Source organism: Vulpes vulpes, chromosome 14, assembly GCF_048418805.1.
Source record: "Vulpes vulpes isolate BD-2025 chromosome 14, VulVul3, whole genome shotgun sequence".
Lineage (NCBI taxonomy): Eukaryota > Metazoa > Chordata > Mammalia > Carnivora > Canidae > Vulpes > Vulpes vulpes.
This window is the reverse complement of record NC_132793.1, coordinates 5,100,009-5,124,563: the sequence shown is the minus strand read 5'-3', so window position 1 is coordinate 5,124,563 and position 24,555 is coordinate 5,100,009. Positions and strand designations below refer to the sequence as shown.

General features: G+C 58.3%; 2 protein-coding genes across 5 annotated transcripts in view; one reads left to right on the top strand and one right to left on the bottom strand.

Annotated features, from left to right (window-relative positions):
- Window positions 1-346: 346 nt before the first annotated feature.
- ERLN (endoregulin) lies at window positions 347-771 on the top strand. Its single transcript, XM_072736526.1, has 2 exons — window positions 347-402; window positions 486-771. Exons 1-2 carry the CDS (start codon window positions 347-349, stop codon window positions 721-723), a joined length of 294 nt encoding a protein of 97 aa, XP_072592627.1. The 3' UTR covers window positions 724-771.
- Window positions 772-11,178: 10,407 nt separating this feature from the next.
- The window catches only part of PMEPA1 (prostate transmembrane protein, androgen induced 1), a 55,641-nt gene continuing 42,264 nt past the window's right edge, over window positions 11,179-24,555 (bottom strand). The window contains exons 1-4 of one of the 4 annotated variants that reach the window (XM_072735527.1): window positions 22,755-23,100; window positions 20,724-20,878; window positions 15,867-15,920; window positions 11,179-15,434 (exon numbers count right to left, since the gene is read on the bottom strand). In XM_072735527.1, the coding sequence (XP_072591628.1) occupies window positions 14,886-15,434; window positions 15,867-15,920; window positions 20,724-20,878; window positions 22,755-22,848 (852 nt within the window). In that variant the 5' untranslated portion in view covers window positions 22,849-23,100 and the 3' untranslated portion in view covers window positions 11,179-14,885. Of the gene's footprint in view, window positions 15,435-15,866; window positions 15,921-20,723; window positions 20,879-22,754; window positions 23,101-24,555 lie in introns of those variants that run through there. The other 3 variants (XM_072735528.1, XM_072735526.1, XM_072735524.1) reach the window with 3 other exon arrangements.

Genomic DNA, 24,555 nt, shown 5'->3' with positions numbered 1-24,555 from the left:
CAATTTGCTGGCTGCGTGACTTTGGGCAAGTTCTTTAACATGTCTGCGCCTCAGTTTCCTTATCTGTACAATGGTGCTAATAAAAGGAGCTATGTCAGGAGGTCCTGGAGAGGGTGGAGGGGGATAATCCAGTTGGACAGCCTGACCAGACCCTCCCCCAGCAAGTGCCAGCTCCAGCCGTGAGCACAGCGGGGCACCCACACACCTGGAAGAGGCACCTGCCCGGTCCACCTGGTCTTTAGGGGTCATGACCCCGGGGGGGGGGTGCTCAGAGCTGCCGTTCAGGAGGGGACACCGGGGCCCGCCGCGGTGGAGGGCTTCGGGCCAGGCAGCGCGAGGGTCCCGGATGCAGCCCTGCAAGTCCCCGGGCTCGGGGTCCAGGGCCTCGGAGGACTTTGCCAGGTGACAGGCTGCTTCAAATCCGGGTGCGGCTCAGGCACCCAAAGCGTGGGGCCTGCAGGATTACCCTACTGGCCCACTCTAAGGACACAGGAGCCGAAACAGCAGAATCAGGTCTACGTAGACAAGCTGATAAAGCAGAAGCACATGTGGAATGATGAGTTCTGGGAGAACCCCTGGGACCAGGGAGGCCTGGCAGTGATCGGCTTATTCATCGTCACGATCCTGTCTCTTGTTATGTTTGCCATCGTATTTGGTTTCTTAAGTCCGGCTGAGAACACCAACCACTGGCCTTTTGGGGCTCAGGAAGGGGCCCACTGTTAGCTCTCAGAACACCATGTACCTTTTCTTCAGAGACCTTTTAAGAATCTGCAATTACACATCCACGTTCGCATAACTAATGTGCTTATCTGATAAGTCCCCGTCTTCTCCACTGGGCCAAACACCAAAAAGGCAGGGGATGGGTCTCCTTCTGTTCACCACTGTATCTCCCATACCCAATGTGTCTGGCACAGTCAGTTTCAGTCAATATTTGGCGGTTGAATAAACGAATGAATGAATTTTTTTTTTCAGCAAAAATAAAATTTAATTGTGTGCCGCAGGTGTGGGAGTCCATCCTTCCTTGGGAAGGCCCGCCAGCCTTCTGGAGGGCAAGCACCCCTGTTCTTCCTGCAGACGGGCGCCTCCAGGACCCGGATGGCTGGCCCTGGGGTGGGCCACCTCAGCCCGCAGGAGGGGGTTGGATCCGAAGAGGTGAGGTGCACAGTGGGGGCCCCTGGCACTTTCCGTAGGCCCTTGGCTCCCTCCTCGCTGCAGCGGGCTCCAACCCTAGGCCAGCCAGGAGCTTCTTGGGTCCTGGCCCAGAAGAGCCACCGCACCCTAAAATACCTTCCGGGGAACACAGCCCTCCAGCTCCAGCAGCTCCGGCCAGCCGTCATATTTGTTGGTGCCTGGGTTGTTCTTTAAGAACTGCTCAAACGGGGGATCCCTGGGTGGCGCAGCGGTTTGGCGCCTGTCTTTGACCCAGGGCGCGATCCTGGAGACCCGGGATGAGTCCCACGTCGGGCTCCCGGTGCATGGAGCCTGCTTCTTCCTCTGCCTGTGTCTCTGCCTCTCTCTCTTTCTCTGTGTGACTATCATAAATAAAATTAAAAAAAAAAAAAAAAAAAGAACTGCTCAAACGGGCTTTTATCCTTGGGCCAGGGGAGGGGCCCGCAGGTGTGGAGCAGTGTTTGCAGAGCAAGGGGGGCAGGCGTGCACCCAGTCCGCCGGGTCAGCACCCAGGCCGCTCACAGCCGAGCCCCTGGGGGGTCTCAGGTGGGGTCCCAGGTGGGGTCTCAGGTGGGGTCCCAGGTGGGGTCTCAGGTGGGGTCCCAGGTGGGGTCCCAGGTGGGGTCCCAGTGCATCTGCTCCCCAGGCCGCCGGGCCCACAGCTCGGGAGCAGCAGGAAACCGCTTCGTTTATCTTTCATATAAAGCCGAGAAAACGTGTTTCTCCCTCTGATATCAATTTTAAATGCGGGGTAACGGGGTTGGGGGGGCTGCTGGGGACACTGGGAGGCGCGCGGGGCGGGGCGGGGCGGGCGGAGACCCCGCGGAGGCTGGGGGGCGCGTGCCGGGACTGGCCGCCAGGGGGCGCCCGCTCACCGACCGGGCCGGGCCGCCTCTCCGAGGGAGGGGACCTCGCCCATCCCCGCCCTGCCCTCCCTCCTGACCTTTCTGACCCTGGTTCTTTGTCCCCTTCCCTGCTCTCTGCTGACCCCTTGGGGTGGGGGTGGGGGGGATGAGGCCTTGGCTTTGACCCAGGTGCCCGGTAGGCTTGCAGCTCAGCCTGAGCTTAATCCCGAGGTGCAGATCCTTTCTGGAAGGACCAGCGGGCGGGCACCCTCATGGCAGGTGTCTGTCTGGACAGTTCTGGATGGCCCCTTTCTGCCCCTCTCACTCCCTGCACCTTCTGTGTCCCAGTCCGCAGCTCCCCCCATCCTGAAGCCACCTGGGGCTTGTCCTCTGGCCTCGGAGCCCGCGGCAGGAACCACTAGCCGGGAAGGCCAAGGGCCCCTGGGAGGTGCCACCTGGACACGTGCTGCCTTGCCTTCCTCTCCAGGGCAGCCCTGCCCCCTCCCTAGCTCTGTGTCACCACCTCTCTGAGCCTCGGTTTCTTTAGTGATTTAACAGAGGTAACAAATAAGGAAAATCATGCCCTAGTCGGTGCTCACAAAAGTGGCAAACTTTGGAAAACGTGATACAAAGCATGTTCACAAAAAGACCCGGAGACAAACAACCCAACAAGACCCCCAAAGCATTCCAAAGCATTCCGTCACATGTCTGGGATACATGGAAGCCACGGACCTGCTGTGAGTGCCTCACCACACTGAGTAGGATTCAGTGGGATTCAGCACTTTTAAAGATTTGGGTTATCCTGTATTTCATTTCTCAGGTTAAGAGATTTTCAAGGTAATTTTGACCGTAAGGGTTATCTTTGACCCACATAACGGTGGCTTAAACAACGCAGCTGCTTCTCTCTTTCTCCCATAACGGTGTGGTAGGCGGTCCAGGTGGGGGGTGCTGCACCTTCTATCTTGTTGCTCTGTCATTTGTGGCCTTATGTTCCGGGATGGCTGCATAGGCTCCAGCCATCACATCTGCATTCCTTCCAGCAGGAAGGAGGAAAGAGAAGGGCAGTGATCTCCCCGTTTAAGAACACTTATAAGTTGCACACACATTTTACTGACACCCCCGTGGTTCCATGGCCCAGCCAGGAAGGTGGGGGAACGATGGTACTTGTTCTGTGCCACAACAGACTGAGCTAAAACAGGAAGTTTTATTAGTTTGAAATAGAAGACAACACATATTGGAGGATACGAGCTGTCGCTGCCATTTCGAGACTCTGCTGTTCCCGCCCCCCCCGCCCAAGGGAGGAGCACGGATCCTTCCTCTGTGCCTGCAGATGTGTCCACTCACAGGAGCCTGTTTACTGAGCAGATTTGAAGGCAGCGTCCACGTTCCAGGGGCCTCCTGCCCAGCGTGGAAGGCAAAACAGCAGAGGAAGGGGGTAGGTGCCTCCCTCCTCTGCCAGGGAAGGGCCTCAAAGCCACAGGAGATCCAGGACGGGGCCACCGCCTGCCCGAGCCCCAATCTCTTTTTGCCTTGGAAAGCACATTCCTTTTCCATGGTTTGTGTTTTTCTGGAAACTATTAGAACTCTCCACCCAAACCAGATGATAATTACACGTTACTGATCTCCAGTCTTTACATTTCTGTCTCTCCCTTTTAAAGGAGAGATATTTTTACTGCACATTGTGTTGGCAAAACCCGGTCTCCTCTCCACCAGGCAGCCTGGATGTTATTTTCACATTTTTCTCTGTGAATTCACCTCGGGGGAGGGCGCGGAAAGGCCTGACGGTGCCGGAGCTGGGTACTAATGTGTCTTGGGTCAGGGGCAAAGATCGGAGACCCAGGGGTGGCCGGAGGAGACCGGGATTGCACGTGGTCGTGAGAGCTGTCGACAGAGGGCAAGACACAAAGACGGGGAAAGCTGCTTCGTCAGAGGCTGCGGGTCCTGGGGTTCCCCCCTGTGGGGACCTGCCCTGGCTCTGTTGGCAGAGCTCGGGGGGCTCCCATGGTCACTTGTGTCCACCGCAGTTGGACGGACCTGGGGCTCTGCTTTTGGCACCTCTACCTCCTAGCCTGTGGGCCTGGAGCGAGTCACTAGTCTTTCCGAGCCTCAGTTTCTCCCTCTGGGAAAGGAGATCACCTGAGAAAGCAGCTCCTTCTGAGGTTATTGCAGAAGCTAAACGAGCTCATGCACCGAGGTCCTGCAAGAGCAACGAGCATATATACGCGCTCGATAAACAGGAGTGAGTCACGTCGTCGCTGCCGGGTCCCCAGCCGTCCCGCTCCCACATGGCCGAGCCGTCCCATTTCATCTGGTCTCTCATCGAATAGAGTTTTGTGATTCCTTTATCCGGACCACGAGCTGGAGCAAGTAGTGAGGGTGGAGGGAGAGCTGTCCTCGCTGGTCCCTGGATCCACTTCTCTCTCCAGCTGGAGAAGAGGCCACACTGCCCAGTTCGGGGATTGACAGGTGGCTCAGGCTGAGTCCAGGGTGGCCCATCACGCCCAGCTGTGCTGGCCAGTAAAGTGAGCCCCGGGGATGGGCAGGGGCCGGGGCATGGATGGCCGTGGTAGAAACTTGAGATCTTTGGGAGCAAAAGAAGGGCCACTGGGAGATTTTCATCCAAGCTGACTTGGGTAAAGGCAGCCCTGGTTGAGGAAGGTTGGCAAGAGGTGGGCAAGGGCGGGTGGTGGCCAGCACCAGGCTGTTTCTCTTCCTCCCCACCCGCCAACTCTCTGTAGGGGGCCCTCCCCCACATCCCAACAAATGTATTGAAATGAATTCACATCTGATTTTTATTTTTATAATCAAGAGCTATATTTCTTAAAAGATTTTATTTATTTACTCACGAGAGACACAGAGAGAGAGGCAGAGACACAGGCAGAGGGAGAAGCAGGCTCCACGCAGGGAGCCCGATGTGGGACTCGATCCCTGGAACCTGGGATCACGCCCTGAGCTGAAGGCAAAAGCTCAATCACTGAACCGCCCACCCAGGCGTCCCATCAAAAGATATTTTGATGACATTCCCACCCGAATTATTTGCCTATGAGACATTCATTGATTACAACTGGCCACAAGTTCTTCCCTGAGCATTCAGGATTCTTGGGAATTCTGGCAAAATGAGATTTCACCTATAAATTCGTTTCAAATATACGGAAGTGTAACGAAATTTTCGTGACGACTAGATGAAATGATTAATGAACCCGACATAACGTTAGGTTTCCTAGACATTTCATTAAACATTTGTTGATTCTGATTTTGCGGCATCTTGCCCCCCAGCCCATAGTTTGGAGCTCACACATTTTCAAAGGCTCTTGAAACATCCATAGGCCTGAGGTGCTAAGAATCCTGTACCTAGAAGGTACGATGGGGAAATGGGGAGACACACATCCCAAGGGCCAGGGTCCTTGCTCTTCTGCAGCTGTGGCCCCGCTGAGTTGTGGGTGAGGGTGTTGCCGACTGTGGGGACAGGGACAGGTCCAGAGTAGAACAATTTTACACGTCAATTTGTAACTTCTTTTCATTTTAAATGGATATCCCGCTCTAAAACTTGACCCAAAGGTGTTTCTTAAAAGATAGTAGTTTCTTAAAACTACTATCGACCCTTGAACAACCTCTTTGAACGATGTGGGTCCACTTATAAGTGGATTTTTTTTTATATATAAATGCGGTACGATACTATAGATGTGTTTTCTCTTCCCTATGATCGTCTTAACATTTTCTTTCCTCTAGCTTACTTTATTGTGAGAATACAGGATATAGCACACATAACATACAAAACACACGTTAACCGACTGTTTATGTTATCTGTAAGGCTTCTAGTCACTAGTTGTATTTTAGGGAGTCAAAGCTACACATGGATTTTCGACCTCACAGGATATTCCGTGCCCCTAATCCCCGTGTTGTTCAGAGTTCAACAGCATTAGTTAGAGCTTATTATGGACTCCGTTTCCATTATTTCACCGATTCCTCCTAGCAAACCTGTAAGGTAGGTAAATAATATTAAATCTGCATTTTACTGGGATCCCTGGGTGGCGCAGTGGTTTAGAGCCTGCCTTGGGCCCAGGGCGCGATCCTGGAGACCCAGGATCGAATCCCACGTCGGGCTCCCGGTGCATGGAGCCTGCTTCTCCCTCTGCCTGTGTCTCTGCCTCTCTCTCTCTCTCTCTCTGTGTGACTATCATGAGTAAATAAAAAATTAAAAAAAATCTGCATTTTACTGACAAGAAAACGGGGTGCAGAGAGATGGCTGGGTAAACTGGTCAGGACCACGGAGCCAGTGAGTGGAAGAGAACAAGTTCAAGCCCAGAATGTCAGGCTCTAGCATCCAAGCTCTTGGCAACTATCTCCATCACTGGGAACAGGTGCGTGGTCCCAGCGCTGCGAGAAGAGGGAGCAGGGGAGCAGTCCTTTCTCTGCTCAACACCTCTACGTCACCTCCACGTCATCAAGCCTGTCAGCAAAAGGAAAGTTGATACTTGTTTTGCAAGGTTTCTTCGACAGAGTATGCCTGCCTTCAGCAGTTCAGCGGCGATGACCAAAGGGCACAGACTGGGCCGGGGTGGGGGCGGGTGGGGGCTGAAGCAACAAACATTGTTCTGGAGGCTGGGACGTCCAAGGTCGAGGCTAGTGAGTGGAAGAGAACAAGTTCAACCCCACGTCGGTGACATCTGCTTCCCGGTTCCTAGATGGCCACCCTGGCTCGGTCCGCACGTGGTGGGGGAGGCACAGAGCAAGCCCTGTGACTCTTACAGGGCGCTGGTCCCACCGCGGGCCCCACCCCCTAATACCGCCGTGTGGGGTGGATAGGGTTTCAGTGTATGGACTTAGGAGGGCACAGGCATTCAGTGCATACCAGGGCCCAGATAAGCAGGGCACCATGCTGAGTACTCAGGGGCGTGAAACCTGGCAGGTTGGAAGAGAGTCCAACACCTGAAAGATTTTTTTCTCATTAACAATTTTTATACCGATTCCGTGTAGAAATGATATTTTGGATATATTGGGTTAAAAAAAAAAAAGACAGTGAAACAGGTGCACACAGCCCTGAACCCACATGCCCGTGCACACGCATGTACTTACACACACGCGCACACACGAGCCCACCTGTGCCCTCTGCCCCGTGAGGGGCTCTATCTCTCACTTTGCTGACCACCACTGCACGTCCGGCCTGAGGCTGGGGGCCCCAGAAGCACGCCCGGAGGCAGAGATCAGAGTGCAAGCTGTTTATTTGGAAGGTGATGCCAGGAAATGCTGGGAGGGCAGTGAGGAGGCGGGCAGCTCCTCGGGGCTGTGCCATCAGGCAAGTGACCTCAGTGGGTCTCGGGGCTCGCAGGAACACTGGGAGCCTGCGGAGAATCATCTCAGGGCTTGCTCACCCCGCCCCACCCAAAGGCGAAGGAGCTGGGGTGCTTATCCCCTACTCCCATCACCCGTAGAGGCTGCTCCCAATGGCATCAGTTCCCCGCACTTCTGGTCTGCTACATAACAGGCAGAGAAGCTTCCGGAAGCCAGAGGAAACCTCAGGCAGCAGGACACAAGAGCTTTTAGCTAGAAGTGGGGCCCATGTGGACAGAAGTGAAAAGGGCCAAGGCAATATGGGTGGGGCCTGGGTGACATTTCCTACTGCTCTCTGCACACCTTCCTCCTCTCAGGAACTGAGGTCCGAGGGGTTAACTGGCCAGAAAGGTGACAGAGGAGGATTTGAATCCAGATCAAATGACCACGACCAAACGACCACGGAGCCTCTTCGCCTGCATCTGCCCATGTCTATAACAAGCAGGCAGGAGTCTAACTATGAATTTTAAAATTTCATCTTAAAACTTGTTCACTCAATTAAGTTGGATGCTTTTAAAGGCAAATTTAATTATTTTGAGTTCAATAAAAGCCTTTTAATAAGATGAACATCATGATTTTGGGCCCCCACTTCCAGGCTTATCAGTTATGGTGAGGTGGGGACCCTGAGGGAGGGAGTGGAGGGGGGTGAGGGCCTGGAGGGAGGGAAGGGGGGTGAGGGCCTGGAAGGAGGGGAGGGGGTGAGGGCATGGAGGGAGGGGAGGGGGGTGAGGGCATGGAGGGAGGAGAGGGGGGTCAAGGGCCTGGAGAGAGGTGAGGGATGGTGAGGGCCTGGAAGGAGGGGAGGGGGTGAGGGCATGGAGGGAGGGGAGGGGGGTGAGGGCCTGGAGGGAGGGGAGGGGGTGAGGGCCTGGAGGGAAGGGGAGGGGGGTCAAAGGCCTGGAGGGAGGGGAGGGGGGTCAAGGGCCTGGAGGGTGGGGAGGGGGCTGAGGGCATGGAGGGAGGGGAGGGGGCTGAGGGCATGGAGGGAGGGGAGGGGGCTGAGGGCATGGAGGGAGGGGAGGGGGGTCAAGGGCCTGGAGGGAGGGGAGGGGGGTCAAGGGCATGGAGGGGGGGTCGAGGGCCTGGAGGGAGGGGAGGGGGGTGAGGGCATGGAGGGAGGGGAGAGGGGTGAGGGCATGGAGGGAGGGGAGGGGGGTCAAGGGCATGGAGGGAGGGGAGGGGGGTGAGGGCATGGAGGGAGGGGAGGGGGGTCAAGGGCATGGAGGGAGGAGAGGGGGGTCGAGGGCCTGGAGGGAGGGGAGGGGGTCGAGGGCCTGGAGGGGGGGGCGGCGCGTGCCATCACACACACGCACCCGCACGCACACGCGTGGATATTTATTTTAAAATTTACTCGCACATCCAAATGCACCATTTGTTCCAAATTATTTGCGAAGCCTCTAGGGTCTTGTGTTATCTCGGCAGCAGGGGTGAAGGCAGCGCGGCGCGCCGGGCCCAGGCTCCGCGGGTCGGGTCGGCTCCCGCCGGCCTCGCCGTCCCCCGGGGACCACCGCAATCCCGCGACTGGAAGCGGCGCGAGCCGACCCCGCCCCGGGCCCCCCGCCCGCCCCGCCCCCCTCACCGCCCGGCGGGGCGGCTGCTGCCTTCAGCGGCCTGGAGCCGAAGCCCCGCCCCCCGCGGCCCCCGCCCCCCCCCCGCGGCCCCCCCCTTCGCGACCCCCGCCCCCCCCTCGCGGCCCCCGCTCCCCTCCTCCGCGCGGGGGGTGGCCCCGCCCCCGTCCAGGTGGGGCACGTGACGGAACCCCGGCCAATCAGGGCGCGCCTCCCCGCGGCCGCAGTGATTGGCTCAGAGGTGGCCACGTGGTCTAAGCCAGGCCAATGGGATTCGATTCTGGGACTTCGGCTGCGGGCGTCGGGACCGGCTTCTTCCCTCCTGCTCCGGGGCGGCTGGGCCAGCGGCCGGGGAGGGGGACGTGCGCGGGAGGGACGTCAGGGGAAGCGCGTTTGACGGCGGGGGCCAGACGTCTCGGTGACGTCACAGTTGCCCGTCCAGCCTGGTGGCCTCGCCCGGCCCCGCTCCACCTGTTGCTTTTCAGCTGCAGGAATCCGCAGCCCCCAGTCCTGCACCCCCGGGCGAGCTGGCGTTGGCTCGCTGAGCGGAGGAAGAGCCGATTCCAGGGCGGGGGCCGCCGAGTCTCCTCCAGGCCTTTGCTCGTGCAGGGCCCTGGTTCACTCTCTCCCCCCTTTCCTCCCTGACCTCTGGGGGGGGGACTGGAATCCAGCCTCCCCGCCCCCCGACAGCGCGGGGTCCTGCCCCCGAGGCATAGTGCTGTGCTGCCGTCTGTGAGTCTGTCTGGACCACCAGAAGGTGGGTTCCTTGAGGTCAGAGGTCGGGTTCAGGCCCTGGGACCCCCGAGCAGAGCCCAGCATGAGACCGCGTTTAAAAACCAAAAAACAGAAAACCAAGAGGCAGATGAATGAGATGAGATGTCCCCAGACAAGCGGCCAACCTCAGTGGAGACCTTGACATGGTGCTTGGCGCCTAGTAGGTGCTCAACAAATAGTAGATATTCCGATTTCCGCCTTTATTCCGGAGCGATTCAGTGATATGTGCTTGAGCCAGGTCAGAGGAGCGGCGAGGGCCTCCTTTTCAACCCAAAATGTCCTTCAGGCAACCTCACAGGCACTGCGGCAACACTTTCTACTGTGACAGGCCAGCCAGGAGAGTGGGCGCTCATGAGAGGTGGGGGGGTGCGGCTGGAGCCAGGCTGGGGAGCCCACCGTGGGGTCCCACTGCCAACACGGGAGAGTAATGAGCTCCTTTGGTTTCTCATCAATTTTCCTTTCTTTTTTCTTTTTTACTCTGAGGTTTTCCTCCACCAGAGAGGGAGAAAGCAAGACCGATGTGTGCCTCACATTCTGCCCTGATTATAGGGCTCTACTCCCAGAGCTTACAGAACCGTGGAGTCGAGGCTGCAGGATGGTCATTCCCCGGGAATCAACTGTTGGGGCGCTGGTCTTTAAAACACCTGGACCAGACGTCAAAGATGGTTCTGTTTAGAGAAATAAATGCGAGTTTCTGTAGTGGGCACTGCGGGGAGCCCACTTGGAATCGGGGGATCCCTTTTAGACTCCTGTCTCCCCTTCCTGGCTTCCACGGGCCTTGCAAATGGCCGGTTCCTAGGAACATCTCTGAGGGCCACCCTGGGGCTTGGGAAACTCCTCACTGTTGTGCTCTCACACCCAAGAAGCCAGAAGCATCTCAGAGTCTACTTCTCACCCAGAAGCACCTCACACCCCAGAGCTCCCCACAGTCCCTTTGGGATCTTTGGGATCAGGCTGTGGCAGGGACTTTGCCTAAACCCTGTCGCTATTTTGCTTCGTTTTTCCTCCTCTGTCCTCTCCCCAGTTTCCTTAACCGTCTCCCCTGGGAGCGCTCCCTTCATACATCCCTTCTTACAAATCCATGCCTCGACGTTTCCTTCTGGAAGGGACTCACATAAGGCCAGTTTCTTTCTCGCAGACCTTATCAGAGCCTTAGCACAATTTTTCCAAGAGGGAAGAAAAGTAGGTTAACACCTTACAAACTCTTTTAACCCCAATTAACGAAAGAGGGGAGTTAATTTTATTTATTTTTATTTTTTTAAATTTTTTTAAGAGGTGAGTTAATTTTAAACCCCTTCGTTAGAACCACCTGCCTGAGCTAGTGTTTTCACTGGGCTCCCGGGATGCTGCTTGAACTGGAACAGAGGTCTCGGGCCCCCCAGCAGCTCAGCAGGCTCCCTCCCTCCCCCCTAACGGGCCCTGTGACGACGTTGCTGAGAGCGGTGGGGGACAGGGGAAGGCAATGCAGCCAAAGAAGTAAAAAAGCCTCGTTCCAAAGAATTGTAAAATTTATTGTATAAGTATTGCAGCTTTTCAGAATGTCATCATTGCCACTAATGATTATTGATACACAACAAGCGATTTCATCAGGCCTGTGGATTGGCATCCAAATACAGAGTCTTACGCGGCAGCGACGTGGGCGCCGCACCCAGCGTGCCACGGAGAATTTACATGAGTTTAACTTGAACAGAACTTGGGAAAACAGGGCTGCAAAGGTGAGCGGTTCCAACGCCAAGAACGCAACAGAAAAGCGTGCCATCAGCACACCACCATGGAATCAGGCAGGCAAACGAGAACGCGTGTCCTTCTGGGCTCTATAGTACAGCAGAATTTGAAGCGCAGTTTCCAGGAAACAAACAAACAAACAGAAACAAAACAAAAACACTTTTATTTTTTCCTTATCATCAGGATGTTTTATGGATCTGGAAGCTTTGTGTGCGTGTAGAGAACGATTTCTGAAACATACAATTCAGAGAGGAGACGAGGACAGGGATTGGACTCGGTTCTTGCCCTGCCCTGGGGTTTGCTAGATGGTGGGGGTTGGGGGTGGGCTGGGGGGAGTTTCAGCTCTTTGTAAAGAACACCGGGGCTTCGGGGGGACAGAGATGGCTTAGTGCCCCTTCCTAAGTTGGTCTGCGGAGACCTGGCCTTTGTGGGAGAAATGCTCTTTCTTCCTAAGGGGGGGGGGGGGGGGGTAGGAAACGTGATGGACAAGCAGGGAAACGATGAGGAGTAGAGGAAGCCCAACCTGGTCCCCCTCCAACCAGCCACAGCTGAGGACCCCCAAACTTTTTACTGGAAAAAGGAGGTCTCCTCAGGGGGTGCTCGGAATCTTTTCAAAGATAACGGCACGACAGCCAACATCCAGAGGAATGAGTGCACCCCCAGCTCTGGGGTCCAGCAGAGAAACCAAGAGCTTAGCTGTTTCCAGAAACACACACCCCAGGTTTTCTGGGGATGTGTCCCGACTTGGACAAGCTGCTCTGCCCTGAGCCTCTGCAACCGGCATCTGCCGGGCATGAAGCCCAGGGGCGCTGCAGCATCGAGCCCTGGACTGCAATCCTGGGGTGCAATTGGAGGGGTGTGCTCTGCCCTCAAGCCAGCTGAGGTCAGGGAGCCACTCCCCCGCCTCCTTCCAAACACGGCAAATGCAGACCACACCGCCAACCAACGGGATTCCAACAGCTTGGCTCCAGACCTGGGGACCTGCAGTCCAGGGCCACTTCTAGGCTTACAAGTCACATGGGAGTCAAACACCACATCTGACAAGACGGTGGTGGGTGGGTGCGTGGGTGGGACACAGGAGGGCAGGGCGATGGGGACATTTGAGAAGCGGCAGCCCTTTGTTGACCTAGAGTGGAAAGGTCAGTCCCCTGGGCGGAGGGGCGGAGGGGCGGAGGGGGTGGGGATGGAGGTCGGTGTCACTGTCCAGGGATGCCCCCATCTGGTGACAAGAGGGCACTCCTTCCTCAGTAAGGCACTAGGGAGGCTCTTCACATAGAGGAAAGCTACAGTTTTTAAAAATTTTATCTATAAATGTGTCCCTGTACCTTTTAGGACAAATTAATACCGATGTTTCTGCTCGACTTCTGAAAAGAATCCTCTTTGAGAAGCAAAGTTTAGGCTGAAGACCACCCCCCCCCACCACCACCACCGCCCCGACCTCGCCACGGAGGGGCAGGTGTCATTGTCAAAGTACAAGAACTTTCCGCCAGGCTGGCCGGCGGCCACTCAGACCCCATGTTTATCTGTTGGTCACCGTGTTGGGGAAGGGTACGTAGAAATAGAGTCCAAATGGTCAGAACGTCAAAACTGTTCTCAGGCGTTTAAGTAATAAAAAAGTTGCTTAAAAACAAGAGTTATTGCCCGGATGCCTCCTCTTATGTTAGTCTGCTAGTTAGTGTTCTGCCAAAATGAAAAGACAGCTCCGTGCGGAGGGGCTTGGGGGGGGGGCGGGGGGCTGCTCTTCCATCTGGGGGATCACCCCATGGAATGTGAACAAGTCCTCAGCGGGAGGAAGAACCTGCAGCTCCAGCCACTTCCCTGGTCGACCCCAGGGACCCCCACTCCATGTCCCACCTGTTGCCACCGGGCACACACCTGCGCCGCTCACACGCCCTCACCTGCGCACCACCAGGGGATCCCGCCACACCGCAGCCTACTCAGGAAAACCCTGGTAGACAAGACTTGTATCCGCTAAAGAGGCTGTGAAAACACAGATAAATAAGCACATCGAACATGATTGTTTCCACGGGGAGAGGGAACGAAAATGCGGGAGAGCAGAAGGTAAAGAATTGTGCTTTGAAAACATAAAAGCACAGGTTCGACTGGTTTTTTTGTTGTCGTTTTAACCCTTTTGCATGTCCTGGGAGAAATCGGGGCATGTCGCTTTTTCATCTCCGGGGTTCCGTTTGTTGGCCTGTTAGGTGAGAATTGCTACGGAAAGAGAAAGACAGGAACGAGGTCAAATTCCTAATACTCCGGGCCTTTCTGACCTGTCGGTGGCCTCCACCGACCGACCTCAGCTGATAAATCCTGGAGCCAGCGCATTGCCCCGAAGCGCTCTGGGCAAAGCAGCCACCCAAGCCCCCCTCTGGGGTGCCAGGGAAGGGGGGCTCCCCGGCAACACGCGCGGGGAGCAGCTGCGGCTGGAGACGGGTGGGGGCGGGGGGAGGCTTCATGCTTTAAAAAAAAAAACAAAAAACAGGAGGAAAAACTAAGATTCTTCCAGAAGTTTATTTTCATCTCGGGAAAGGCAAAGCCACCACCTGCAACTTGGTGCCTAGAGTAACTTCCCTATTGGGTTTGCCATCCCAAGGCTGTTCTGGCCCAGAGGGGGAAACTGTCTCCTTCGGTGGGGAATGTATAACGAGGTAACAACCTATCGCTAGCCAGAAGCTTCCACTTCGCAGGAAAGCGGCCCCTCCGGAAAGCTCTCCAAACTCCGTGTCGAGCCCGCCCTCTGCCTGACGCCGACTGTGAAATTTCCACATTTCTCCCTTAAAAGTCTCGACAGACATGATAGGAGTTTCCATCAGACAAGCACTGACATATTTATATTAAAAAATAGTGCAAAAGCTCAACATTTATATAAATAACTCTAAACCCCTGCTTTGTACTTTTTTTTTCTTTACAAGGTAATACACGCTTTCTGAGTTGGCACTCAAAAATTGCCATTTTTTTTTCTCTTCTAGTTCAGAAAACAACTTTTTTTTTTTAATAGGCCTCTTCTAATACAAAAATACTCCTGCCCTCACAATACAGTTTCTCTTATTTTATATATATTTATATATATATAATATTGCAGATCTTTAAACAAAGGTTTTGTGCAAATATGTCTTTAAAGTTAAGTGAAATCATCATAAACAAACAAAAGAAAAGAAGCATTCACGCACGCAGCTCAACTAGAAACAGAAAAGACTAGGGTAGATTTTGTGTGTGTGTGTGTGTTGTTTTTTGTTTTTTTTTCTCTTTTGCCTTCAAGACACAGCTCAACAAAGAAACGTGGTTTTTGCAAGCTTTCTTAGCTTGTGCATTCAGACCACACAGAACATGTAAATATTTATACACAGAGAGAGGGGGAGAGGATGGTTACGCGCCGCGTGTGGTGGCTGCCGCCCGGTCCTCCTCTGTCTTCTCGTCTAAGAGGTGCGGAGCGTGTTGTCTTCTCCCTACCGCTGCCCCGGCCCCGGGGTGCCTAGAGAGGGTGCCCTTTCGGTTTATCCTTTTCTTTGCTCCAGGCAGCTGTGCTCTCCAGGGGGGCGATGTGTGCATGGGGGAGCCGGGTCCCCTCCAGCAAGGAGGGCGGCCCGCTGCTCTGCTGGTGCTGGAAGGCCGGGGACCCCGGGTAGTGGCCGATGACCTCGCTGTAGGTGGGGGGCGGCCCCTCCATGCGCCCGCCGCCCCCGTAGCACGTGGCGCTGATGCCCGAGTTACTGCTGGGGGGGCAGGGGCCGCCCAACATGGCACTGTCCATCAGGTCGCTGTCGAAGATGGTTCTGTTCGGGGGCGCGCGCACCGACTCGCGGTTCAGCTCCAGCTGCTGCTCCGGGTCCCGCAGCTGGAGGGTGCAGGGGCCCTGGTAGGGCGGGGGCTCCTCCCCGTCCGACAGCGAGATGGTGGGCGGCAGGTCGATCTGGTGCTGCAGGTACGGGTAGGTGGGCTGGAAGCGGTGGAAGCGGTCCCGCTGGGTGAAGGGGGGCACGGCCAGGCGGTCGGCGGGCCTCGGAGGGGCATAGACCTGCGGCTGCGGGGGCAGAGCAGAGTGAGGGCCCCCACCCCGAAGCAGCCGGAGGCGGTGGGGTCTGGCTGCCTGGGCGGGGACCCTCTGCTCTCTGGGGGTGGGGGGGAGGGAGGGGTGCACTGGGGAGCCCTGGCTGGGATCCTCATCACTGAGTTGGAAGAGGGGCAACTTCTGTCCTCCACGCTGCGGACCCTGTGGGCCCCCCACTACGGGGTGGAAGAGGGTGAGTGGCCAGCGCGGGCGGTGCCAGCAGCCAAGGACAATTCTTCAGAGAAGGGCACGGAGGTGAGCCTGGCAGCCACACTCCTGCGGCCAGGGGAGACGCCTCCGGCTTGGAGAGGGGACTCGCCGGGCGGATGGCCAGAGGCGTCCACTACAGCACCCCGGGGGGCGGGGGGCAGCGGGCAGGGGACTGGGGCCGCGCGGGGGGCTCACCTCTGGGATTCCGCTGCCCGACACCGTGCTCTCGGAGGGCCAGAGGCATCCTTCCTGTGTGGGGACGAGAGGGGCAGGGTCAGCAGGCTGAGCACAGGTGAGCGCACACAGGGTCAACTGGCTTTGAGCCTGACATCTTCTCTTTGGAGTCTGGCAGCTGTCGGCCACCCTCCATCCCCACCCTGCTACCCCGGCCTGGGGCCCTCACCACTTCCCAGATGTGACCCCGACCGCCTACAGCTGACCTGTAGGCTCCGCCTTCGTAAGACCCTCCAGCAGCTGCCCGTGTGCCTTGGGCTAATGAGGAAGCCTGGTGAGACCTGGCCCTCCCGACCTTGACCTGGACCACGTGCTTGCAGCGTGATCTTGGCAAGTTACTAAACTTCCAGAACTTTTGAGAAGTAAACTATGCCAAGGAGCACACATGGCCCTCTGTGACTACACGAAAGTGCTGGGGGCCAGGTTGATGCACCTTCTAGTGCAAAGGGTCATGCATGTACCTCAGGGCCTTTGCATCGGCCGCCCCACTGCACGGGCAGCCCCGCAGACCTCCTCTGACACTGCCGTCTAAAGGGCCCGCCCCCATTTACAATCCTGGCGTGGGCTAACTTCCTTCCCAGCAGCTCTCTTACCTGTAACCAACTTGTCTCTATTTATTTACCTCTTTACAGCCTGTCTCAACCTGTATACCAGGAGCCCAGTTCACGGGTACAGAAATACTGGACAAAGTTAGTTAATGAGCTAAGTGCCCCCATGCAGCTGCTCTGCCACCAAATAATGATGGGGTCAGTCAACAAAGGCGGAAGGTGGTACCGCTTCCATACCAAGTGTGTAGCTGCCACCTCAGGAAGCTCACACCCTCTTGCTCTGAGATTTCCCCATGGGTGGCCGGGCCGCATGGGCTGAGTTGGGGACATGCCACCTGCCATCTCAGGCCTCGGGGAGAGACCCAAGGGATGTGGGACCCCACACCAGGATCAGTTAGTCTGAGAGGCAAACCCAGACAATGCTGCTAATGTGGTGACAGATAGCCCTGGGCCCAGGGGGATGTCGCCTCTGAATTTCACAGCTTTCTAGAGATGGAGATAAACTGTACGTAGGGACGCCTGGGTGGCTCAGCGGCTGAGCCCCTGCCTTCGGCTCAGGGCATGATCCCGGGGTCCTGGGATCGAGTCCCTCACTGGGCACCCTGCAGGGAGCCTGCTTCTCCCTCTGCCTGTGTCTCTCACGAATAAATAAATTAAATCTTTAAAAAATAAATAAATAAACCGTACATATTCAAAGTATGCAATTTGGTTAAGTTTTGGTATGTGCATACACCAGAGACCTGTGACTACAATCGAAATAACTATCTAGCGCTCCAGAGGTTTCCTCGGGGCACGTTATCCTGGGGGTTCCCGTTCTCACCCAGTTGGGGCCGGAGGGTGACCTGGAGAGGGGGCTGGTTGCCCAGGGAAGTGCAGTTGCCTACATGGCCACTGGGAGGCTCTGTGGCTCTCACAACGGTCCCACCGGGAAAGCACCCATGAGCACTCCTCCTGGTCTCTAGTAGGTTCCAGGTGGTAGGATGCAGCAAGCGGCCACACAGCCTTGCTCTTGGTGTGGTCAAAGGCCGTTTTGTTACTGATATTAGTCATGTTATCAATCGTTGTCTCGGTGCCAGACGCTGCACCGAGAGCTGAGTGGGCCCAGCTGGTAGGAGGCCGTGCTGGGATCCAAACCCTCACCTGCTCGCTTCCAGACCCACCTGGGCTCAGGCCAATCCTGGCTGTGTAGCCCCGGGCCGGGCCACTGGCATGGCCCATGTGCGTGCCAGGAAGCCGATGGGCAGGTCCACCCGCTCCTCACTAGGGTCAGGGGCCCCGGGTGGTGGATGCATGCAGCTAAGGCCAGCTTGGATGAGAGGTGACCCAGATACACTCTTGCCTAAAACCTTCCCACGAGCCCCTCTGTCCCGGGCTCTGCATGACGTGGCCAACAACCTCTTCCCACCACTGTCCCCGCCGCTCACAGTCCCAACAGAGTGGTTGGCTATCTGGCACCACCCAGGAAGCTTAAGGAAACACCCATCAACACCCCAGGAGCCCCACCATAGAGCCCCAAACCACCCACCAGCCTCGTCAGCTGACTACCTCCAACGTGTGCACCTGGAAGTCACTTCCTCCTCCAGGGAGCCTTCCAGGAACCACCCACCACCACCCCTGCCTCCCAGGCTCCCATGGCATCTCAGCTCCTATATCGGCCTGGCTCGCTGTACAGTAATCGAACGTCCAGCTGGCTGCCCTGTCCCTGATTTAGAAGCCTTGTGCCTGCAGAAGCCGCTCGGGAAGCGGGAGACCCATCCCAGGGCTGATTTGGGGACAAAATGAACAAAGGGTTGTGTTGCCCCATCCAATTTCCTGGCTGAGCCTCTAGTCTGAATCTATCCTGCCCCATGCTGAGCAGGCTTCACGCACAAACCGTCTTCCAAGAGACCTATGGGTGACGTGACCGTCGCTGTTCAAGATGCATAAACTTTGGGGGAATAATTAAAGCTGCTAAGGGGAGGAATTCAAAGCAGGGAATGTTTGAAAACAAAGCTCAGGGACCCAGGAGCAGCTCAGAAATGAGCAGGCGGCTTCCTGGGTGGGGTTGGTGGCACCTATAAACCTGCTTACGTGTGCCAGGTGGCACCGTACCTGCCTCACAGGGCACATCCCCCCACCCGCCAACTCCAGGACAAGCCCCTGCAGACCCATCTTCCGTGCCGCCGTCAGGGCAAGATCACCACTGCTGTTACCACAACACAATATAGTGTGGCTTCCCTGGGAACAGCCCCGGGCGGGGAAGTGACGTTCTAGGGCCAGTGGCGTACCTGCACTTGAGCCTTATTCTCGGACAGATGAGCAAATGGGGTCCCCCTGGAAAGGAACCGAGGCAGGACAGTCAGGCCAGGGGCAGGCCCAGCCCCAGGCAGAGAGTGCCCAGGTTTGGGGTGTCTGTGGGAGGTCACGGGGCCCTGAGACTCCTGAGACGCACACTGTCTGGCAGGGAGGGGTCCCCAAGGGAGCTGCCACACTTGCTGCAGGCCTAACGAGGCTGTGTTTACCCAGCCGGGCATCCCCAGGGGCCCATGCAGGTGGCTGGGTAGATGGGGCGGGGACTTTTCTGTGGCTCCAGGTGTCTGGGAATCAGGGCCAGGATCTTAACTCTCTGTCTGGGCACAAAGTCCCAGGTGCTGCCCACGGGGCTGTCTCCCTGCCCCCGGTGGCAGCAAGGATCCCTCACACTGGAACTTGCGCCATGCCCCCAGCCCGCTGGGCGAGCGTCGTCCTCAGTGACCACACCCAGGGGCAGGCAGCAGAAGGGCCAGCTCCACCCGTCTGGCAGAGTGGGGCTCAGAGGGCGAGAAGGCCCACCCCGGGCACGGGCCACCCGGCTCGCATCTTCTCCTTTGCCCCAGCATGTGAGGTGGCACAAGGGGGCCGGGGCTCTTCGCACCGCCGCTGACAAGCTGCGCGGCTTCAGGCCAACACGCCCACCTGCCTGGGCCCCGGTTTCTCCCCCGTGGGATGGGGTTTCCGGGCTGCCGTGAGCCAGGGAGGCACACCCTCGGCACAGCCACCTGGGGGACAGGCACAGCAGACACATGGGTGAGCCCTGGCTGGAGCAGCGGCGCCCAGTGCCCTCCGGATGCCTGCTGAGCCTCAGGCCAGGGGACCCAGGGGAGGCTCCTCGCCCTGGCCACCTGCTGACTGCCCCGCCGCGCCGCAGCCTGATTGCGGGGACACGCCCAAACCTGCCGGGGACCCGGCTCCACCCGGCTCAGCCCCCCAGGCTCTGGGCACCGCCACCAACCCCAGGCGGCCATCCCCCAGACCTGGGAGGCCACCCCCGGTGCCGCCCCCCCTGCTGTTGCTGTCCTCCCAGGCTCAGAGGTGTGCTCAGGCCACGGCCCTGGGGCCACCCCCGTGCCAGCTTCTCCCTGCAAATCCCAGCCTGCCCTCAGACAGCCTGCTCCTGCCAGGCGAAGTCACACAGCGCCCGTGTGGGGGCAGAAACCACTCGGGGGTGAGCTGGGCCCCCACCTCGGTCCACCAGCTGCAGGGCGCCGAGCGGCAGGGCACAGTGCAGCGCCCAGGGCGCAGGGAGCGGGGGCCCTGTGCTCAGAGCTGCAGAAAGGCAGGCCTCCCCTCCCCCACCAGGCCCCTACTTTGTGGAGTCTTCAGGGGCAATTTCTGGGGCAACTTCTGGGGCTTCCAGGATGCGGGTGAAGCTCACCATTCCAGTAAGATACCAAAATGCAGTATTCACAGCAAGGACGCTCCCAGCCCAGCGTTTGCCTCACCTGCCTGGACCCGTCGTCACTCTCCTTCAGGGTTTAGCCTAAGAGGCTCATCCTGACCAAACTCGCCCCCCTGGCGTTCTCGGGGGGCAGGGACGGACGGGCGGGTGAGGGACGGATGGACGAGCGACCGAGGGGACGGAAGAGCCTGCACCGTCCTGGCCCCCAGTGCTCGGCCTGTCGCCCCGCGCTAAGCCCGCAGCCTCCGGGGAGCGGCGCGATCGGGGCCCCTCTCGCAACGGGTGGCAACGGGAGCCCCGTTTCATGGGTGGAGTGGTCAGGCCCCCTGGGGCTGGAGGGCCTTTCCGGGGTGACCTGCGGGGTCCAAAACACTGTGCGTCCCCGGCCCAGATGCCTGCGAGCCGTTGAGAAGAGGGAAGGGCCACCTCCCGCCCGTCTGGGCCAAGGCGGCAGGACTCCGGGCACCTTGCCCTCCGCCCGTCCCATCGGGCCTGTACCTCGGACGCCCTCCCGTCCCCACGAGCACCCTGGCCCGGGGCTCCCCGTGCCGACGGGAGGGGCAGGGCACTTACCGAGGAGAGGGCGTCTTCTCTCCTCCTGCCCTGGCTGTGCCGGCCGATGAAGGAGCGCGCAGACAGCTTGTAGTGGCTCAGCAGGCACGTGATCACCACCACCATCACCATCACCACCACCACGATGATGGTGATCTCAACAAACTCCAGCTCTGCTGCAAGACGGGGGGAGACGCGTGAGCCTTGGGGGACCCCGACGCAGGCCACGGGCTCAGGGCCCAGCTCTTGTGAGCGCTCGCTCACCCTCCCTGCACACCCACCGCTCACACCCCAACACTCATCACTGACACACAACGCTCACACACACCAATGCTCACACTGCAACACGCAACATCCCAATGCTCACATCCTAGTACTCCCTTCCCAACACTCACACCCCAACGCTCACACAACCCAATACTCACACCCCAACACTCATCAAGATACAAACTCCAACACTCACACCCCAACGCTCACACAACCCAATACTCACACCCCAACACTCATCAAGATACAAACTCCAACACTCACACCCCAACGCTCACACAATCCAATACTCACACCTCAACACTCATCAAGATACAAACTCCAACACTCACACCCCAACGCTCACACAACCCAATACTCACACCTCAACACTCATCAAGACACAAACTCCAACACTCACACCTCAACAGTCATACCTTGACGCTCACACATACACACAGCCCAACGTTCACACACCCAACACTCACACTCCCACACCCCAACACTCACACACCCCAATGCTCACATACCCCAACACTCACCACAGACACACACCCTAACGCTCACACCCCAACACTCACACCCCAACACTCATCACAGACACACATCCTAACGCTCACACACCCAACACACCCTAACACTCACACACCCCAATACTCACACCCCAACACCCACACGACACACACCCCAATGCTCACACACCCAACACTCACACTCCAATGCTCACACACATTCACTTACCACAGACACACACCCCAACATTCATACCCCCACATTCACACCCCAATACTCACACACACACACACACCTTCCCCCAAATACAAATAAACACAGATAACACACAAACATAAACACCACAGATACCCCCCAACATATTTATCATGAACACACCGCACCCCCCAACAGGATAGGAATGTGTGAGGATGCCCCCCCCCCCCCCAGCCCCCAGCTCTCAGGAGAGAAGCCTCAGAAAAACCACATTCCGGGTGCCTGCAGATGCTGCCATTCTCTTTTCTTTTCTTTCTTTCTTTTTTTTTTTTTTTTTGATGTTGTTTTGTTTTTTCCCCTCGAAGGCGGAAAAACCCTCAAGTGCTGGAAAAGGAAGAAGGTTATTTTGATCCTGCCAGAGCCGGGGCGGTTTCTGCTGACTCGAGCGGGTCCGTGTCGAGGCGGCTCGGCAGCTGGCCGCGGCCGGTGCCAGCAGAGCCCCCAGCCACGGGCGAGGTGCCAGCACCCAGGGCCGCCGGGGACCCGGGGGGTGACGGGGCAGACGGGGCAGTGGCCGGCAGCACTGGGGCCCGGCCCCACCGGCCTCGCCCAGCCCACGGCTGCCCACGGGGGGGCAGCGCCCCCCACCTCCTGCTGCCAACGAGCAATTAGCTGAGGGCTCCCCGGGGCACAGGTTCAAGCTCAAGGTCACGGATTCAGCGCTTCCTCCTCCAAGAGACCAGGGCTGGAGGGGTGGGGTGGGGGGAGCAACAGGCTGCACGTGGTGTGGCCTCAAGGGCTCTGGGCCCTCACGCTGGACCACCCAAACTCCACCCGGGCGAAAGCCAGCCTTTCCTGCCTCAGTTTCCCTATAGCTTCCAGCAGGAAAGCAACGCATCCTAGGTGGGAAGATTACTGTTCGCAAAACGGTGGAAGCTTCTCCACACCGAACCCCCCGACACACACACTTCAACTTCCTCTCCGAAGCCCTGGCCACCCCATCCCGGCACACCAGCGCCCCAGGATGCCCGCCCTCTCGTGCCACGTTCGGTGTGCCCGGCTGGACCGGTGTTTACGGATTACGCCTCTAATACCTACGGCTCTTATGAAGTCGGGTGAGCCTGCCCACCGGGCGACACGGGACGACTTCTGGGCACACTGGCGGCTGTCGCGCCTGGGGGCCCTCGGGCATCTACTGGGTGGGGGCTGCTACAGCGCGGGGGATGCCCCACGACAGGCAGTGACGGGTCCACAGCGCCAGGGCTGAGAATCGCTGTTCAGGGCTGAGCGTACATTCGGGCCCTTTCATCTTTCTATCTCACCGGCCAGGAGAGCAAGGTCCAGAGGTCGAGTGACAGACTCTCAGCCCAAGGGCCCTACGTGCCAGCTCCTCCCAGTCAGCCATGTGCTGGCCGCCCTCCTCTGCACCCAGGAATTCAACCTGGAGCCTGGGCCTTGGCTCTGGTTCCCAGGTGGGAGTGCGACCCACCTTGCCCTGGAGGGCCCCGGAGGGCGGACGAACCGGCAGGGGACTTCGGTGAGACTTCGTGAGTGCTGAGAGGGCTGGGCCCTGTCCAGCAGGAGACGGATCACCAAGCCTGGACCCACGGGAGGGACACCCTCACCTTCCTGCCAGGAGGGTGGGCAGCAAGGCCTGCGTTAGGCCTCAGACCCAGGGACCGTGGCCACACCTCCTGCCTCCCCAGACAGTTTGCTCCGGGGCCTTGGCAGCCTGGTCTGACTCCCCAGGGCCCGGCCCTGCCTGTTAGGGCCCAGGATAAAGCCGCCCATTCAGGGGACACACAGGCTTGCTTTGTGCAACCCCCACGCCCTCCCTCCTCAGAGGGGCCTATGATTCCCCTCCCCGGCCCTGTGCACTCTTCACCCCAACCGGGACCAGGGCGGTGGGTTCCCCTCTGCCCCCTCCGGCTGCTGTCTGGGGGCCCTGCCCACACCAGCCCGGAGGAAGGAGGTGCCTGGAGGAAGGAGGTGCACGGCCGGCTGTCTTTGTCCTTGTCCCTGGCCGGGTGGGGCAGCAAGACAGCAGCTGCGGCAGGACGGCAAGGGGGCAGCGGAAGAGGCCCCAGCGGGTGTGACAAGCTCTCCACCGCTCTCCTGACCCCACCAGGCCGGACCAACGGGGCAGGAGAGCACATTTCACCCCCAGAAATGAGCACGGCATCCTAAAAGCACTACTGTGACCACCCCGGGCCCTGGGCCACAACCCGGGACGGCCAGGACCCAGGAAATCCACACGGGTGACGGGAGGGAGAACTTCTCAGAGGAAGAGACGCTACGACTGATGTCTGGGCTGCACTTGGGAAGCCCAAGGCCTGGGTGTAGGACCAGAAGAGGAGGGAGGCCCCCGAGGGTTCCTGGGCCAGCTCCGTGTGACCCTGGACCTCACTGCCGGGGCCCCCCCAGCCTCCCCACGGGAAAGGAGGCAGAGGGCACCTGGTGGCAGAGCTGCGTGTGGATGACGTGCTCCGCACTCGGGAGCGCTCCCTCAGCGACCACGATTACTGGGGGGCTCCCAGCACTCCAGGACGGCAAAACAAGGGAAGCCCAAGCCCCTACGCCGACCAAGAGAGGGTTAAGTGGGCCGTGCTGGATACTCCGGCCAGGCCCCGGCATGGGTGGGTGGAGGTGCTGAGGGTCCAGGAGAAGCCTCCGGCCAGCAGCTGGTTCACACCAACCCACAAGGCAGAGCACACCTCTGGGTGTTCTGGCCTCGGCCATGGGACGAGGGCGTTGTGGTCCTGCCGACAGCACCTCCGTGCGCTCTCATTCAGGGGGCTGCTTCCAGAAGAATACACCTTTGGGGGCCGAACACACCTTCTCCAGGAAATGTGCCAGGAAAGCACCTGCTAGAGAGGCGGCAGACGGCAGGTGCATCCAC

What these genes read in the sequence shown, in the direction of transcription:
- ERLN (XM_072736526.1), top strand. Translation starts at nt 347, where the DNA reads ATGCAGCCCTGCAAGTCCCCGGGCTCGGGGTCCAGGGCCTCGGAGGAC. An exon ending in GCCTCGGAGGACTTTGCCAG is followed by an intron (nt 403 to 485) that starts GTGACAGGCTGC and finishes GCCCACTCTAAG; the next exon opens with GACACAGGAGCCGAAACAGC.